This window comes from Solenopsis invicta, chromosome 2, assembly GCF_016802725.1.
Source record: "Solenopsis invicta isolate M01_SB chromosome 2, UNIL_Sinv_3.0, whole genome shotgun sequence".
NCBI lineage: Eukaryota > Metazoa > Arthropoda > Insecta > Hymenoptera > Formicidae > Solenopsis > Solenopsis invicta.
In genome coordinates, this window is record NC_052665.1 from 9,695,585 (window position 1) to 9,713,425 (window position 17,841).

Consider the following 17,841-nt stretch of genomic DNA (forward strand, 5'->3'; position numbering starts at 1 on the left):
ACTAACGAAATTAAAACACAAGAGTAGAAGACCTGTGTCAGTCACAATAATTTTTAATTTTTTACAATTTCCAACTCAAACTGCGCGCCGCGTATTCAGACTTGAAATACAGTCATGAAGCCGGAATAATAATATTAATGCTTTTAGAAGCATACATAATATCCTCCCTCCCCGGAAAAATGTTAAGTATTTTATTGTAAAAAAATAACACCTCAGGTTTCAAACTTGGATCTTTCGAATTCCGTGCGGGCGTCCTACCACTTCGACCACCGAGGCATGTAACGATATTTTCTCGCAATAACTAATATAAGTTAAATAAATGTCCCTTCTCATGAGACGTATAATTATTCCAACTTCATGACTGTGTTTTAAGTCCGACGAATATGTGGCACAATTTAAATTAAAAATTGTAAAAATTAAAAATTATTCGGCACCGCTGTGACTAACTTAGACCTTTTATTCTTGTATTTAATTCTAAATTAAACACAGAGAGAATAGTGAAGTAAGCTTTCATTCAATCATATTTCTATAAAATATCTCTTACCTGCTTCCACTTCTCGCATATTCAAGTGAACTAATTACACGCGTGTGACTTGTGTAAATATATATTATATATCTGACATATTATTAATATTTTGGATTTTATACTTGAAGTTTTATAATAAACGAAATTCTTTGCTGCCCTCATTAAAGTACGGTTATATTTTTATATCATATTTTTATATCATAAATTATTTCTCGTATTACGATATGTGTATTTCTTTCTTACGATATTATTCTTATTGTTCTTGGTGCATGACTAAGTCATAAGTATAATTATACTATTAAAGTTAAATACGTCGTTACTGCAGTGGCAATCTGAAATACAAAAAGAATTTATTTGTCAATAATGAGAGAATAAAGTATAATAGTTTTTACCGGAAGAAATATCCTGATATCCAGTGGAAAAAATTCTGCAGCCGTAAAGAAAAATCTTTTATGATAGAAATATAACATCATTTCGATTTTGTCCTGAAATAAATTATGTTCGTTAGATTGTTACCCACAATCCTGTTGAGAAAAATATAAAACTTACTATACGGCATTTTTTGTTCGAAAAAGATAAGCCATATTTTATCACGCGCTTTTCAACACGATTTGCCTAGAATAATATTTAAAACAGATGTATATTTAACAATCATTGTTAAACAAAAAATTCAATATAATTTTTGTGCGTATATATGAAATAATGATAATTTTACTTATATACAATTTAATTTTCTTTATAGAATTTTATAATCTTAAATTTCAGCAAAATATTATTTTTATTTCAATATATTATACAACAGCTATTTAAAGAATACAGTGTAATTCTTTCAATAACAGTATCTCTTAAAGCAGTATTAAAAAATTTTAATCCTTTGATTTAAAAATATTATAGGGTAATTCCAACATATGTGCTGCATAAAATTAATTTATACCAAAATTGCATTAAAAATTTCTCTAATCTTGCCTGGAACAATGAGTAAAATTCCTAGAAAATTCAATAATTCTCCGGAAAATTTCTTTACCAAATTTTAATACTTAAAAAGTTACAAACACAAATGTTCTTTTTTCCTGTTGTAATAAATTCGTATATTTTAAAAAAGATATTGAATAGTCAAACGTTTTTATAAACACAAAAAATGTTCTCAAATAATATTACAGGCTCTCGATTTTTACTTACCTCATAACATGTAAAGTGATACATCGCGAACAAAAAAATAGTTTGAAAGAGCAAATCCAGCATCGTCACAATGTCATCTTCCTTCATATCTTTTATGATTGTGTATATAACCGTAACAAGTTCCAGCAAAATAGACATGAAGGTGAGCAGGGTGCCTATCCCGAATAGAGCGTTTATCATTACGGCGCTATCTAGAAGCACGCCGTGCAAATAACGCACATCGTAAACCGTAATTTCGCCCTGTGAGCCAGTCACCGGTAACTCCGAAACGTGAGGGACTATCGTCTCGTTCAGGTGACGGAAACGCTGCCGTATCAGATCCAGAAATATGCACGTCAATAAAACACAATAAGTGCCAATGACGGCAAGAATCATATTTTGAAATGTGTTTGATATTCCCATCGTTCCTTCCACTATACCATCGCGAATAACGTAAAACGACTTCCAACTTAATGTGACGAGCGTGTATACAAAGTACAAATACACGAATACATGTTTATCGTTTCTTTGATGCCCTAATTTTATTGCCCGTTCGTCGTACGTTACAAATTTGTCGGACACCTGTAATGATCATGCGCAAGACGTGATGTAATAATTGATTACTATCTGAAGGCTATTTAAAGGCTACCTGTAAAATTGAAATTCAGCTTTTACAAAAACGCAGTGACTGCACTAATGACTAATGATCAGTGACCATCTTACAATGTAGACTTTAAATAGACTGTAATTTTAAAGATTGCTCTTGGAATTCAACGCGAATTATACGAAATATCGTGATATCTGTCCATCCTACGTATTTCCCCGATTCCCGTCTTTCCTTTATTATTTCATATCTGTTATTTATTACAAATTATTTATTACAAATTTTATGCTAGTTACCTAAAAAAGAATATTTATCGTTACCTGTAATAGATTTTATTAAGACTCTGGCAATATTTAAGATAAAAAATGCACTTACCTTAACGATATCTTTGCTCCAAAAGGCTGCCACAAAATGGTAAGGAAGTAAAGAGATGAAATACGTACTATATCGTATGATGGAAAGTGCGAATTCTTTTTTAGCCTTTTTATCAGGCGACTCATTGTACTTCGTATAATAAAATATAGCCGTATATGAGAAATGAATCAAGACCCATATCATACAGAAACCACAGCTCCAAGTACTACTTGGTTTGAGTCGGCCGTTCACCAATTTGCATGAAGTTAAACCCAACGCTTTATTGAGTATTATCAAAAATTTCAGGTTTCGGAAAGGCATTTTTAAAAATAATTATCGATTTTATCGCGATAAAAAAGAAATGTATGCTTCTCATAAAATAATTGCTTTAGATGAATTAGTCCTATTCGATAAAATATCTTTACTGTAAAGGTATTGTTAACTACTTGTAAATTATTAAGCAAAATTAGCCGATTCCTATAACGTCCGAACGATCGCCATCACGCCAGGTGACTGAATTTTATATAGATATTGTGACTTCAACCTTTATTTTTTTCTACACTTTTATCAGCTCATTTTGTTGGCGTCGTTCTGCTGTTACATGCGTATTTTTCGATGCAATCAGATCGATAAAAAAAAACAAAGATTAGATTTGTGCGCACTGATACAATCGTGTTAACGATGATCATTATATGCAACTCAGGTATATAATGCATTGCAGGATTGGCAAGAAACTCGAATCGTTATTTGTAACGAAGTCACAGAGAAACAAATTACTTTTTTCAGTAACTAAAACTTAATTTCGTTCCTTTCTTTTTATCTATATAACTCTAACATAATCATACTATTTTTTTTGTAATTAGTACCTAACTAACTTGTAGTTTTATAGTTACTTTATATATAATATTTTTAATTTATTTGTCAATATATAATTTGTATCCAACAAAATAAAATGATGAATCATCTTTGAGAAAAGATAAACATCGGCTACTGGCCAATTATAAGTATCCCTCTGAAAAATGGAAAGATTGTAATTAACTAGTTTCATAACATCGATGTTATACTGAAATAATGTTGCACATATCCTTTGACGACATATCAACTAATAAAAAATGAAAACGACATTCGTTTACCTAAAGATACGTGTTGCGTGTTACAGTTTTTGTTCTACGCTTAATCGTATGTGACATTCGTGTCAACGTCGATAAAAAATGGTGATTTTATTACATGAACATGCATTAAGTTTGTTCGCTATCTATGATATGGAGATACTATCGCGTCATTGGTTATCATATTGCAGACTAATGACCTAAACATATTACGTACATTTACACATTTGCCACACGCACACATTTGTCAACGCGTGGCACTTTTTTATTAAAAAAAAAATTTTGATTTTTACAAAATATGTAAATATTTATACAACAAGCGTTTTAGCAAGAAATATTATACCAGTATTATAAAATAAGTAGTTATTGCCGCAACAATCTGAAAATAATTCAATACAAAAATTTAATAATAAAATTGTAACAAGCAAATGCAATCAATTTTTTTTCAGTGTAACCATTTTTAAAATACACGCTATCAAATTTGTGTTTGACCCCTTTTTTACCTGGCTGGTTTAAACATAAGAATTTTTCTACTTCTTATTAAAATTTTTAAATAAAAATTATGTTACTTACAGAATGAAATAAAGGTAAGTCAATTGTGAAAAATCCTGCCGCATCGAAAGACACGTAGTGATGTAAGAAAAACGTTAAGACGCTAATTTTTGTCTAAAACGTGAATAAAAAATTACAGTAATACAAACATGACAATTCTTTAAGATAATTACATTTATTAGATAATCACCGTCGTTTTTCCTAAATTAACGAGAGAGAGCATACTCGTGTTTAAAATACACGCGATGTTATTTGCCTGAAATAGAGGATTATATGTATAATAAGAATTACTCTTTTATTTAACGTAAGTAAATAAATTAAAATTCTTCAAAAAGATTGAACAAAAATTATTGCAAATTATGTACCTCTTCCTTTGTATGGTGACAAATTACGCATATAAGTAATATTAGCATTATCGGCGGTCCAACGAAAGAGCTGGCTATAAATGCGTTTTCCTCTCGAAAAATACTCAGGTTTGCAACAACGCGCATCATAAGGGATGCAAACGATAAGAGCAAAGGATTTCTGTAAATATCATTGAAAGCTACATGAGCGTCGTATAGCATCGAATGCATAACTTTGACATCCGATATTTTTACTGCATTTGGTTCACGTTGTTCTTCGTCCCATGATACATTCGGCGCGATCTTTTCGTTCAGATGTTTGAAACGTTCCAGTATAAGGTATAGCAAGAGAAACTTTTCTAGGAAATCATACATATGTATAATCATCGTATAAGTGTCTGACAGTGATGAGAGAAATGCGTCGTTCACCATTGTCGCAAACATTATCGCGATTATAAGCAACAGGCTAACGAGGATCATTAAAAATGCAATGATCCAGGGTATCCATAAGTTGTCCATTCTTTTGTCTTTTATCCGTGCGGCTTCGTGGTCATAAGCATCCAATCGGTCAAAAAACTGAAGAAATACACAATATTCTTGTTTTGCTAATATCTTTATATTAAAAATGTAAATATTAAAATGAGATCATATATTGTTAGACAGATATAATTAATTTACGTAAAAAAGTTTTGTACACTTTTATCAAGAATATATATTCATCTTTATTCAATGATAATTTTTACGAACTGAGAGGAAAACATGTTGAATCGGAAATAAAATCAAACTAAAAAATTAGAATTTTTTAATACTATCAGTATAAAATTATGCGCTCTTTATCATTAATATTATCATTACGAAATCATGTGCTCTTTAGACTATTATAATAACTGAAGTAAAAATATAATATCGTTAAACTTTGATCTTTTCCTCTGTGATTTTTCTGAGACAACAAACTTCAAATTCATCTAGACGTCAAACTAATCGATATTTGAACAACAACACAACAACAACAGCAACAACATTTTAATATTTTCAAAACTGTTAACAGAAAAATTATGAAAAAAGTCAGGCACATTATTAGAAATACTAATAAATAGAGAAACTTTTTTTCAAATAAAGAATTAACTCGGAGATGAAAGGGTTAAGATTACCAAATTCTTTAAAGAAGATTTTAGATTGTAATTTAATCACTCTTTGACAAAAGTATTAAAACAGATCAAAATTGTCAATCGTTAAAATATTACAACTTTGCGAAAAAGAAAGTCGTACAGTTTTTCTGCGCTTATTTTAAAGAATAAATGTTCTGTTTATACTTTTTCTAAAATAAATTCACATTAGAAAGTGAGATGGAAAATTTAAGAAAGATTTAACTCTGTGCGTAACTTTTTCTGTCAAAAAGTATATATACAAGAATTATTGCATTAAATAGAATAAATTAGTTTTAATTTGATACTAATTTTTTTCCTATATGTATAGATAGGGGAGAGTGAGATAAATTTGGAAACGATTTGGACACAAACACTTTCAAACTTTGGAACAAATTTCACAATAAATTGTGAAAGGGATTATAAAACACATGATATTTTCGAATTCCTTATTTGTCTTAAATTAATTACCTTTTAAAATATTTACATGTTTTACACAATTATTAAAAATCATTTTCTATCTTTGATAAAATTTTTGCACGATAGTTGAAAATACTCATTCACGTCTATTTTATGAATGTCATGACAGAGAATTGTCAAACTGCTGTCACACGTTTGGTTTCTTACAATGACTAACATTACAAATGGCAAGTAAATCTGTTAAACCATCTTCATTTAAATTCAAAAAGTCTTATTGGAATGTCCAATTTTTCTTATTTTCCCCTATTAAAAATAGACAGAGAAAGAGAGAGAGAGAGATTTGCGATTTTTACGACGGAAGAATTCTTTATCATCCTCTTCCTTACCTTGATAAAGTGATTTTGTGAAGAATAAGCAGCAACAACATTGAAAATGAGACTTATGTATCCTATCAAATGTTTCGTGAAATGTATCGTTACTTTTAATGAAATATGACTTAAAGTCACAAAATAGATGAATAAACAGCACATGTACGAAATGGAAAGACCTATCCAAAAGACACATATACCGTATGTAGACCAGGAGCAGCTCTTTAATCGACCCGCCTTGACATCATTGGCAAACAATCCGCACAATTTGAACAATACTAAAAATGGTTTTATACGTTCCGCACAGGTTTTATTCGAATGTTGTTGCGGTACACGTCGTTTAAATATGCATTTCTTTAATACACGCATGTCTTAAAAAATCTTATTTTCTGCAAATATTTTAAATAAATGTTACGTATTTGTGTGTGTGCGTGCGTGCGTGCATGCGTGCGTGTGTGTGTGTGTGTGTGTGTGTGTGATTCTAAAGAAACATTGTGTTTAAATTGTTTAAGATATCAATTGCTCGAAGTATAGCTCGAAAAAAGTATACGTTGCCGCGATGCAAAGGCACTTGTAAGCCGTTACGCAGTTCGCATAAAACTATATCAATGTTCAATTATTCACCCTTTCCTTTCACGCGCCGACAACTCTTATGATATCACACTCCGTACAGTTTTTCATTCAGATAAAAAATTAGGAGGATAACAAAATTTTCATAAGTTATTCATATTACAATTAGGTTTGTATGAATATTGTCACTATATAAATTAAAATCGATGCAGTAATTAAGAAATGTCGTAATAGACTTTATTTTAAGTCAGGTCAATTTGATATCACATAGAATCACTTTTTACAAAAATATGATTTAAAGAAATAATTACAAATTTTTATAATATTTAAAAAATCTGTATAGTATAATATTATAATATTTTTAATAATTAAAGTATTATATAAATCGCACATATGTTATAGTCATTCTTTTCTAGTGAAATCGGTAAGTTACCATTCGCATGAACACTCTATTTTATATCGACTACCGAGATGCCCAAGTATGCTACCATGCCAGCTGCCACGTTATACTTTTCAGATTACAAGATTGCCTCCAGTGGGCGTTATCAGGTAAAAACGTCTATGAAATTGGAAATAGAGCATACGTTATGAATTGTTTAGAAATAATAATAATTATTTAGTTATTATTATAAGCATTTTTAATTATTTAATTTTAATTATTAAATGTTATCCAGTACTAAGCATTATACATATGTACAATATGTGTATATGTGTAGTTAGAAATTATTTAACGCTATAAATAATTAAATAAGTACTTGTCTATTAGAATAACTGTTTTATATTTTTGCTTTGCAACAAGTGTTTACGTTAAGATCAGACAAACATTTCTACGTAATTTGCATAATCATTAAAAGTTAGTTAATTATTAATTTATAGTTCTTAATGTTTGTTCAAATTATGTAAAAACGTTTTTGTGATTTTCTACACGTACACGTACACACGCGCGCACACATACACATACACACTTAAAGTTAAAAGAATATTTTGACAGTTTAATAGTGAAATACAATAAAAAAGACAAAAAGAATTAAAATCTGGCAATTTTTTGTATTTTTTTATTTGTACTTTCTATCTATATTATTACATCTTGCATTATTGGCACTGAATAGCTACAAGATTGCGCAATAGCTTTTATAAAAATTATATTCTAGATAGAATAAATAAGAAATCCCGCCTCTCCCTCTTCTTACGATCTCTTGCGACGAAGCGTTTAAATGTAAGATTCGAAAATCTTGTCCCCGGATGAGTGGTTGTTCGGGGGCAGTCGATACATTCTTATTTTCATACAAAGCCTTTCAATTTCCCTACTGAGCCTTTGATATTTTGCAGGACGAGGGTCCCTTTGCCCACACCGCGACTTCGATCCCTCCCTCGTTTCCATTGATCCTGGCCCAGCTTTCCTTTTCGCGCGGAGAAATTATGTAAACCACTACAATATAAATATGTGTGCGCGCGCCTAGATCGAAAATTTACACAGGATCGGGCTTGCAATTTTGGACATTGACATCCACAGAAAAAAACATTAAATTAAAAATTAAAACAAATATATTCTATTTTCCAATACTTTCATGCATAAGTAAGAAATTATATTTTTACTTACACATAAGACAATAATAATCTTGCTCGTATATAATTTAATCTTCTTTAAAAAAATTTAGTTTTTAATTTCAGTAAAATATTATATTTTTATTTCAATATTACATCATTTAAAAAGCACAACATGATTGTTTTAATAACAATAGTACACTAAAAAAAAAGTTTTGTTGCATTAATAGAAATTCTGTTGGATTCAACTAGTATGTCTGTTCCAAAACGGACAAATCAAAAATCTAGTAGAAATTACCAGATTATAGTAAAATCTATCAAACGTTCCGATTATAATAATCAGAGTCTTGTTATAATAACCATTATTATAAGCAAATTCTACTTGGTTTTACCAGAAACACTCAATCATATAAGTTTCGTTAATCAGATTATTTTTCTCAGTGTATTAAACAATTCTAATTCCTTGATTTAAAGATATTTTTTATTTTCTATTTGATATTTTTTCCTCCCAACTTATAAAAATTATTATAGAATATTAAGAATATAATTTTCTTAATGTAATTAAATATAAAATACTTCATGTAAAAAATTATTCTTTTTAATACTGCATAATTTTATTTTAACGTTTAACATTTTGAAAATAATGATATTCATAAAACAAGAAATTTCTTTTTATCTGTGTCGATCAAATGTAACTAAACACTGAATGTCTATACACAGAAGAAAAGAACACTATTGTTTAAGAATATCTTTCTTTTCGAAATGTGAAAAATCAAAATAAGATTATACGATTAAACAAATATAACTTACTTATATTAATATGTATTTAATTTCGTCAAGGAAAATGTATTTTCATTATTCAACAATAATTTTTATGAGTTGAGAGGAAAAAATATTGAATAGAAGATAAAATACCTTCGAACCAATTATATTATTGAAATAAAAATATAATATTTGGCTGAAATTAAAGATTATCAAATTCTTTGAAGAAAAATGGTTATCTCATTTTCATGTTTGACAGTTTCATTGATCTTAATTTTATTTATTATTACATTTAAAGAACAAATTAAATTTTATATATAAGATTATCATTGTTATCATATACTTGCTTATATATATATATATATATATATATATATATATATATATATATATATATATATATATATGAAATGATTATTTCTATTAAATATAAACTATTAAATAAATAATTTGTATTAAATAGAAACATTAATTAAAATTTAATACTTATACTTTCTTCCGTGTGACATTGCAGGATATCTTATTAATCAATAGCCTCAACGTTGTGTACGTGACAGAAAAAAATTTTTTTTTCTTTATCTTAATATAAACGTTCTAGCATAAAGTGCTTCTGGAGCTTTATGCAAAGTAACTCTTGCGGAGAATTCAACGCATAGCGCGGTCCGATCATGCATCTGTGCATTTAAAGCAGAGATTCGTCTCGATAACGAAGAAAGCCAAAGAGCTCTCTCAAATGTAAAATTTCATTCTCGCGGCCGCGATATCTCTTTCAGTAAGCCATGGGCAGCATACAGACACAATGATCTCCTTTAGATTGTCAAATGCGTCGTTTAGTCGCGGGCACTTGGTAATGATATATCGTTCGTCTCGCATGAAGAAGTAGCCGCAGCTCGGGCATTGTGCCACTTGTGCGAGAACATGACCGGCAGCATGGTTCGACACGCGTTTAAATAATTTGTTCCGCGGATTCTGCAAAGGCTTTTACTCTTTTTGTTGGAACCCTTTTCTAAAAATTCACTGTCGAGTAAGGAAGACATTAAGTCCAATTCTCGATACAGATGTTACAAAATGTTTGGCATTATGTCCAAGGAACGATCTATTATGACATTTCTTTGTAACATAAGATTTTTAAAAGATGCATGAAAACTGAACCTTTCAACACCTGCTTAGGTGCCAAATGAGACATCGAGCGTTTCGATGCGAGGAGTATCAGTGTTTTTTTACTTACTAAAAATGTCAAAGCAAATAAATTATTTTAAAAATAAAGAATATGGTTAAAAATAAAATATTTTATTAGTATAAAGAGTTAATATAATGTCTATATAAGTACACCCCTTCTCTCTAAAAACTGCAAAACTGTAGAAATAAAGTTTAATTGTTATTTGATGCTACTAATTTAATCAAAACTTCATTATAGTTCTTTCATTATACAATAATATAATACTTTCTTTTTGAAAATATTTTTATTCTTTCCCAGCAAATAATATTAATAAACAAGTAGCAACGAAAGCAATATTGGAAGAAGCACAATTTTGACGTGTGTGATAATGATCTCTAGTGATTGTCACGCTCGACATGGTACCATTCCACGGTTTCTGAATTCCAACTGATTTTTGTTGTGTCGACGCATCGGCGATAAAGACTCCCGGGATACCGCTGTGCGAATCCTACGAATAAATGGTCCAGCAGAGGAAGATTAATCATGAGCGATGCAAATGACGAGGTGAAGAGTCTGTGTGCCTGAATGAAAGCCCATTACGAGCATCTTCGAGGAAAGCCCCTCGATTGCGCGAGGGACGGCCGTGGAAGAGGGTGGAGGGCCGAGCGGAGGACCGAACGGAGTGACATTGTGTCAGTGAAAGTTGGGTGAAGTGACACTCGAGATAAATGTCCTGCCGGTGTTACACACCAGGAGAATCTCCAAGACTTGCCCGACCCTCGTCTCTCCACGTGTGCTACTCTACTGCACCGTTTCCTTCGCTCACGTTCGCCAACGATAATCGTCGACGATGTTCTCGATAATTGCAGATACTTCGTACAAGTTGGAGGAATGCGCGATGATAATTTCCTTTTTCTTTTCCTCCTCTATTTAACCATTTCTTTTTACTTCTCTGCAGCAGATTGGACATTTAACAATACAGTATCAGTAATGATCTGCCGCAACCGATGGGGATCAGATCGCGTTTACGACGCTTCGGCGAATGTTAAAGGCTCCTTAACTCACCGAAAAATCAGGGATCATTAGACAAACGGCCGGGGTTCAACCCTGGCGATCGGTTTCTCGCAACCGTCCGGTTGACCCGAATCTTGGAAAACGGCGAATTGATGGACCGAACAAAATTCCACGCAGATACGACCACGTTACGCCATACATAAATTTCCCTTTCAGCCTTTTGTCAGTATGGTTTTTCCCTTTTTCCTTGTGTACGAACGCAGTCGTGCATTCCTTAGACAAAGAATGACTGCGATCGAGGAAACTGCGACGAGAATGTTCCAGGCAAAAAATGTTCCAGATAGAGAAATTATTAGATGTCAGAGAAAGAGTTTCAGCTTGTAATTTTCTATTTCAACGAAACGAGTTGTGTTAGGTTACTTCCTTTTAACGTTCTGCCCCTTTGACCCTCACTTACTTGCTTATAATACACTTCATTTGGCAGCTTTAAATTTTATCTCTATAAATACCAAAAATCGAAATTTAAAAAGTTCATGTGTCTTAAGTCAATTCCTTTTTCCTAATTGACGAAAAACAACTTTAATTATGAATGTTTGAATTTTGTCTCTGAAACCAGTTTTAAAAAAGATAACAATGAAAAATTTGGCTTCTAATAATAACGTATGCAGAGAAAAAAATAATCCTGTTATTCCCATTTTTCTACAGTTTTAAGTAAATAGCTTTCAAACGAGTAAGTCGATCCTTTTATACAAACTTTTACACAAATATTTATTAAAATTTTATTAGTACTTGTAAAAATTTGATTTAATTCGTAATGATACTGCCTCGTCAAGTTTACAAATAAATATTATAAAACGATATTTTACGTAAGAAGAATGAAAAGCAAACAAAAAATATCTTTTAAACTAGTAAACGAATAAATAATGTTCAAATTTTACAGATACTCAAAGTTAATAAAACGTTCTACAAAATTGTATATATATTTAATATATATTTAATAGTGTAAAAATGTGCACGTGTATGTGTTTATATATTTATATATTTTATTTTCGTATTTATCTGCATTTTCGTTTATTTTTCTACTTATTTTACAGGCACAAATCTGAATGTAGAAAAGACAATAATAAGTAAAAATCCGATACAAATACGTGAAGTGAATCATACCTCGGTCAAAGCGAATCTCACAAGTGTCTAATTATTATATGTACATATATTTTAAAATAAAATGATATTCATGTTTGTCTATTATATATCGTTCATAAGAAAGTTTTTTCTCTCTCGTGAGATTTTTTTACCTCACTTTTATGCTTTTATTACTTTTTTGTCGACTAGACATTGACGTTTTACATTTTCTAAAGCTAGTCATAGACCATCCTCATCATAATTTTATGAGGCTACACTTTTTTAAGCTTGAATTCATAAAATTTACGATGCTTTTACGGTGCCCTAAAAAAATAAAAAAACCACACAGTAGCCACATGAGATCCCAATACTTTCTTTCACAATCGAAGTTAAGACCTCTTTTTACCGCTCGTATATTCTACACTTGTAGACTAGCTTCGCAGCTAGTAAAATAGGTATCTAATATTCAATAATTCACGTATTATTTTCGTCTAATTTATCAAACTTTAATTTGTCAAAGTTTAACTATAACTTTTTTTAACTTTGAACTATATTTATACAAGGAGGACACGTCGGAGAATTCTTGGTTGAGAGCAAACCGAGCACGAAGTAAACGCGCATCCAAATATCCGCCCTTAAATCCCGTTGATGTCACCGGCCCTCGGATTACTCGGTAATTTCATTTAGTTCGGCGAAGCCCTTCGGGACCGCGCTTCCGAAAGGACGCGAAAGAATGGTCGCGAAGAGTCGCCGGAGTCGCAGGATTTGCGCGAGCGACGGTACGAGTGATCTCTCTCGGCGATGCGGCGTTGGTTCTTCGAATCAGGGCACGCTTCGCCGGATCTCTCGTCGTACAATACCGATGTTTGGACACACGACGAGCGAAAGGCTTGCACTTCCCTTTCTTCGACGCGAGCAAACAGTCCTCTCTGTCTCATTCGAGCGACCAATGCGATCGGTCGACCGTTCGTTAAAATCTCTCTCCCCTTTTGTCGCTCTTTTGCGATATAACAAATGATCTGCGCGGTCGCCGGTCGCTCGATCGACCTGATCCAATACATAAGGTAGAAATGCATAAAGTAATCCAATGCACAAAGCGCCGCGCCGCGCCACGCCGCGCCGATCCTCCTTAGTCAAAGGACAGTTCAGGAGACTGGTATAATTCTGATATGTGCGGAAGCAATACGATCTTCTTCACGAAAATCGTAGGGCAAAATGCCGGCGTGGCGTGGTCTATCGTTTACGTTTCACGGAGCATTGTGTGGATCCTTCCGCACACGCAGGTAATCACCGACACGCTTCTGGAACGCGCACGCCATATGCCAGCCGGTGATTTCATCACGGTCACGATAATTTGCGAAACCATCCCCGGTAATGAATCCTCCCCGCCGCGTGCGTTGGTAGCCGCTTGCGGACGTCGGCGATCGATTCCATCCGCAAGCAGCGCAGCGGTCGAGTCATCCAAAACGCAAGGTTCCCGGATGGGAAGCGCGCTCTGAAAACTCGCATTTTACCCTGCGCCTCGACGTACCGTGTAGATTTCGAGAACTCGTCCGAATCCCTTGACCACCACTTCACAGGGACGCGGGAACAACGAGGCCGAGAAACGCGCGCGCGCGCGCGCGGAAGCTGTCAAACGCAATCAACGTCTGCGATGAGTACGTCTGCGATGAGTTTCCACCGAGCCGAAGTGGATTCTTTCTTCGCTCTCTCGTCTCTCTGCTGTAAAACGAGTTTTCAGGGAAACGCAAAAAAATTAAGGGCCCTTACGTGCCGGTTCGATTCAAATTGATTTCGCCGCGCGTTTTCTGCTTTTCCTTCCTCATTGTGGTTCGCACGCGGTAACGTTACGCCTCGATCTCCGCATCGGGTTACATCACAATTCTAAATACGATTATGTAAGAAACACTTTTTTTCTGAATTTTCGAATGCAGCGTGGATGAAACTTTTACGATTCTGAAAGGGATACTTTCTTACTGTGCAATCAGCTCGAGGATGTTCTTTGGCTGTACGATATAAAGAAGTTATTGAAAAGCTACGAGCTTTTTAAGTTTATTCTTTTTTTTTATTAATCAACTACAAAAAATTTGGATTGTGAATGCCCGAATTTTGGATTAGCTTGGAAAGAAGAAAACAGTGAAAAATTTTGTTTATATAATAACTTACGTGGAAATGATCTTATTTTGTTGTAGTTTTACATAAATATACCATATAACTTTTAAATGAGTAATTAATCTAAATAAACTCTCTTTAGCATGAATATTTTTAGAGAGTTTTTATTGGAATACGTATAAAAAATTTGATTTATTTTTTAATGCTACTTTCTCATCAAATTTGCAAATAAATTCTACAAAACGTAATTTTACATAAAAATTAAAATAAAACAGAAAATTAAAGAACAGACTTTTAAACCAATAAAAGAATTATACTCAAATTTTACACAGATACTTATAATGGTATAATCTATAAACTTTTTAAACTTTTAACATATTTAGGTGCGATACATACACTCTTAAAGGGGCTTAACCCTGCTATGTGCTTGGTCATAATTTCGTATAACTTTTTCAATTTTTTGTGATTAAATCTATTTATATATAGTATTTAAGTCAAAGCGTTTTGTTAGAAAGGTGTATTGATGGTTCCAATAAAAATAATAATAAACACTCTAAATCTCATAAAGTAAAACGTTACTTTAAAAGAATGTCAATTAAATCCGTAAATTTTTTAATTGATGTCATTCTAATAAAAATAAAAATTCACTCCTACAGAGTGAAATTAAGCTTGCAATTCTTTAAGCGATTTAGTCAAGCGACTCTATAAGATTTAAAGAAAAGGTTCTTACAATATCATATAAAAAATTGTTGCAAAATTTATGTACATACATTGACGTTATAAATGTTGAATTAATTACATTTATCGCCACACGTATATTTAACGAAGTTGCACGAACATTACTGCAAATCCTCCAAAGTAATACAAGTGAAAATAGGTTCATATATACGCATATGCTATTGCGTGAGATGAAGGGTACGCCGAAAACAGAGAGACTATATATTTTTGACAGAGATGCGTGAGCTAAGCACCACAAGAAAGGAGATATGTTGCAGGCAATAGCGAACGATTTTTTAGATGCATCCATTTCGGCAGAAGGTTAGTTTTATGGTTCTGGAGTAGATAATTCAATGTAATAAGTATAAAACCTTTGATGTTTTTGTGGTGTAAACTGAAATTTTGAATACGTTTTTCTTGAAATGTGGGTTTGAAACGCGTGACCATAATATCTTCAAAACGATTCGACTTGCAATTTTACACACTTTTTCTAGACACTAAAAACACTTTTTTAGACACTAGTTTGATACGTAAGATTTTTTTACGTCATTTTTTATCGCAGCCAAAAAAAACAAATTTTTTTATTTATAAAAAACCGATATGTTAATTTTGACTGGCTGCCATTTTGTTTAAATATTATATTTCAAAATATTGATATGTTAAAGATTAAATTTATGTTTTAACTTTAAAAAGCTGTGTTATTTACTAACAGATGAATCATGTAAGAACAGCACTGGTAACCGCAAACGTCGTTTTTTAAAATATGACCTAGCGGAACTTAAGCGGAGCTGTTATTAAAAATTTTTTTAAATTAAAAATATTAAATAAAGAAAGGTATAATCTTTCAAATGAAACAAACCTGACTTCTCTTTTTGTTTTTTCAATTCGCAAAAAAAAATATAAGTTAGACTTTATTTTGACGTCTAGATATATTATGTATATATAATACTATCCCCTTAAAGTGATTATATCCAAATAGAGTCGAACTGGACAGGAGAAATACCGAGAAATTTCTCGGTGGGCCCTAAACCTTTGGAGGCCTCAGTAGCCCTTGAATTCAATTTAAAATTAATAATCTAAAATAACAAATTAAACATTTGTAAATCGTTTTTTATAATTTACACTTTTATTATTGTACAATAAAAACAGAATAATAATAAAAACAACAATAAAAACAAATTAAAGCACAAATATCACCAAATTTCATTAAAACACGTATGACCTTAAACAAAAAAAAATTTTTATCTGCGGCTCTTTAGAGTGGGGGTTCTTTTCAAAGTTTTTCTCAGTGAACCCCTAATGTTCCAGTTTAACCCTGATTTCAATAAATAAAATTGCACGAAGCAGTGTTTGAAAGTTTGAATAATAACAATTTTCAGAATATTTTAAAATTATTTCAAATTATATTTTTTAACGTATATCGTGAGAAAAATGTTTTGATTGTACTAACAAAACGAGATAATAGAATTTTGATGACATAAAATAAAATTTTTGACTATCATAATTGAATATTTATAGGTAAAATTGTTGATAAATTTAATTATAAGAATTTGGTTAGCATTTTCCGATTTGATTTATAACGTTTCTAATTATATTCATTATTTCTCTCCATAAAAAGTAATGCTAACTCCTAACTTATTGTTAATTAACTAAATTTAGTATCATTATCAAGAATTAGAGTATGTTCACCAGAAGGAACTAATCATGCTTATTTGATAATTTCTAAAAGAATTTTTATTCGTTTATTTTCCGAAAAACATACTAGTCGAAAGTAGCAGATTTCTATTTATGCCAATTATGATTCTTCTTCCAGTTTAGGGTGAATGACTCAATTATTGATAGAATCTTAAATATTAGAAATTCGATTTTTAATGCTTCTTAGAATATATAATTTATATTATTACGTTATTGTTTAATTTTAATTAAACTCTTAAGATATCTACTTTTTGCGTTATATTTTATTAAAAGTAAAACTTTTATTTTCTAAATTAAAAAGAGAAACGATTAAAATCGAATTTCCAGCATTTGCGATTATCAGTGATTGGACCATAATTTTACCTTGTGATTAATAATGTAATGCTCAATTTCTATCTTCAATTCGCTTAGATCGATCGCATTTCCGAGCGATTAAATCACTTCTGAAAGATTGAAAAAATTCTTAGATTTCAAAATTCGATCTCTGCAAATTCACAGAGAACAAAATGCAGCGGCGTTCAAATGAGCATTATTTCTCTTAGAAGATGCATATCGTCACCGTTGC

At 31.5% G+C, this 17,841-nt stretch overlaps 1 protein-coding gene across 1 annotated transcript; it reads right to left on the bottom strand.

Annotated features, from left to right (window-relative positions):
- Positions 1–725: 725 nt before the first annotated feature.
- On the bottom strand, positions 726–2,565 carry LOC105200915. The gene is made up of 4 exons (XM_039445941.1): positions 1,706–2,565; positions 1,076–1,141; positions 919–1,011; positions 726–858 (listed from the first exon to the last, which is right to left on the bottom strand). The coding sequence occupies exons 1-4, from the start codon at positions 2,105–2,107 to the stop codon at positions 817–819; spliced, it is 603 nt and encodes a 200-aa protein (XP_039301875.1). The 5' UTR covers positions 2,108–2,565; the 3' UTR covers positions 726–816.
- Positions 2,566–17,841: the final 15,276 nt, after the last annotated feature.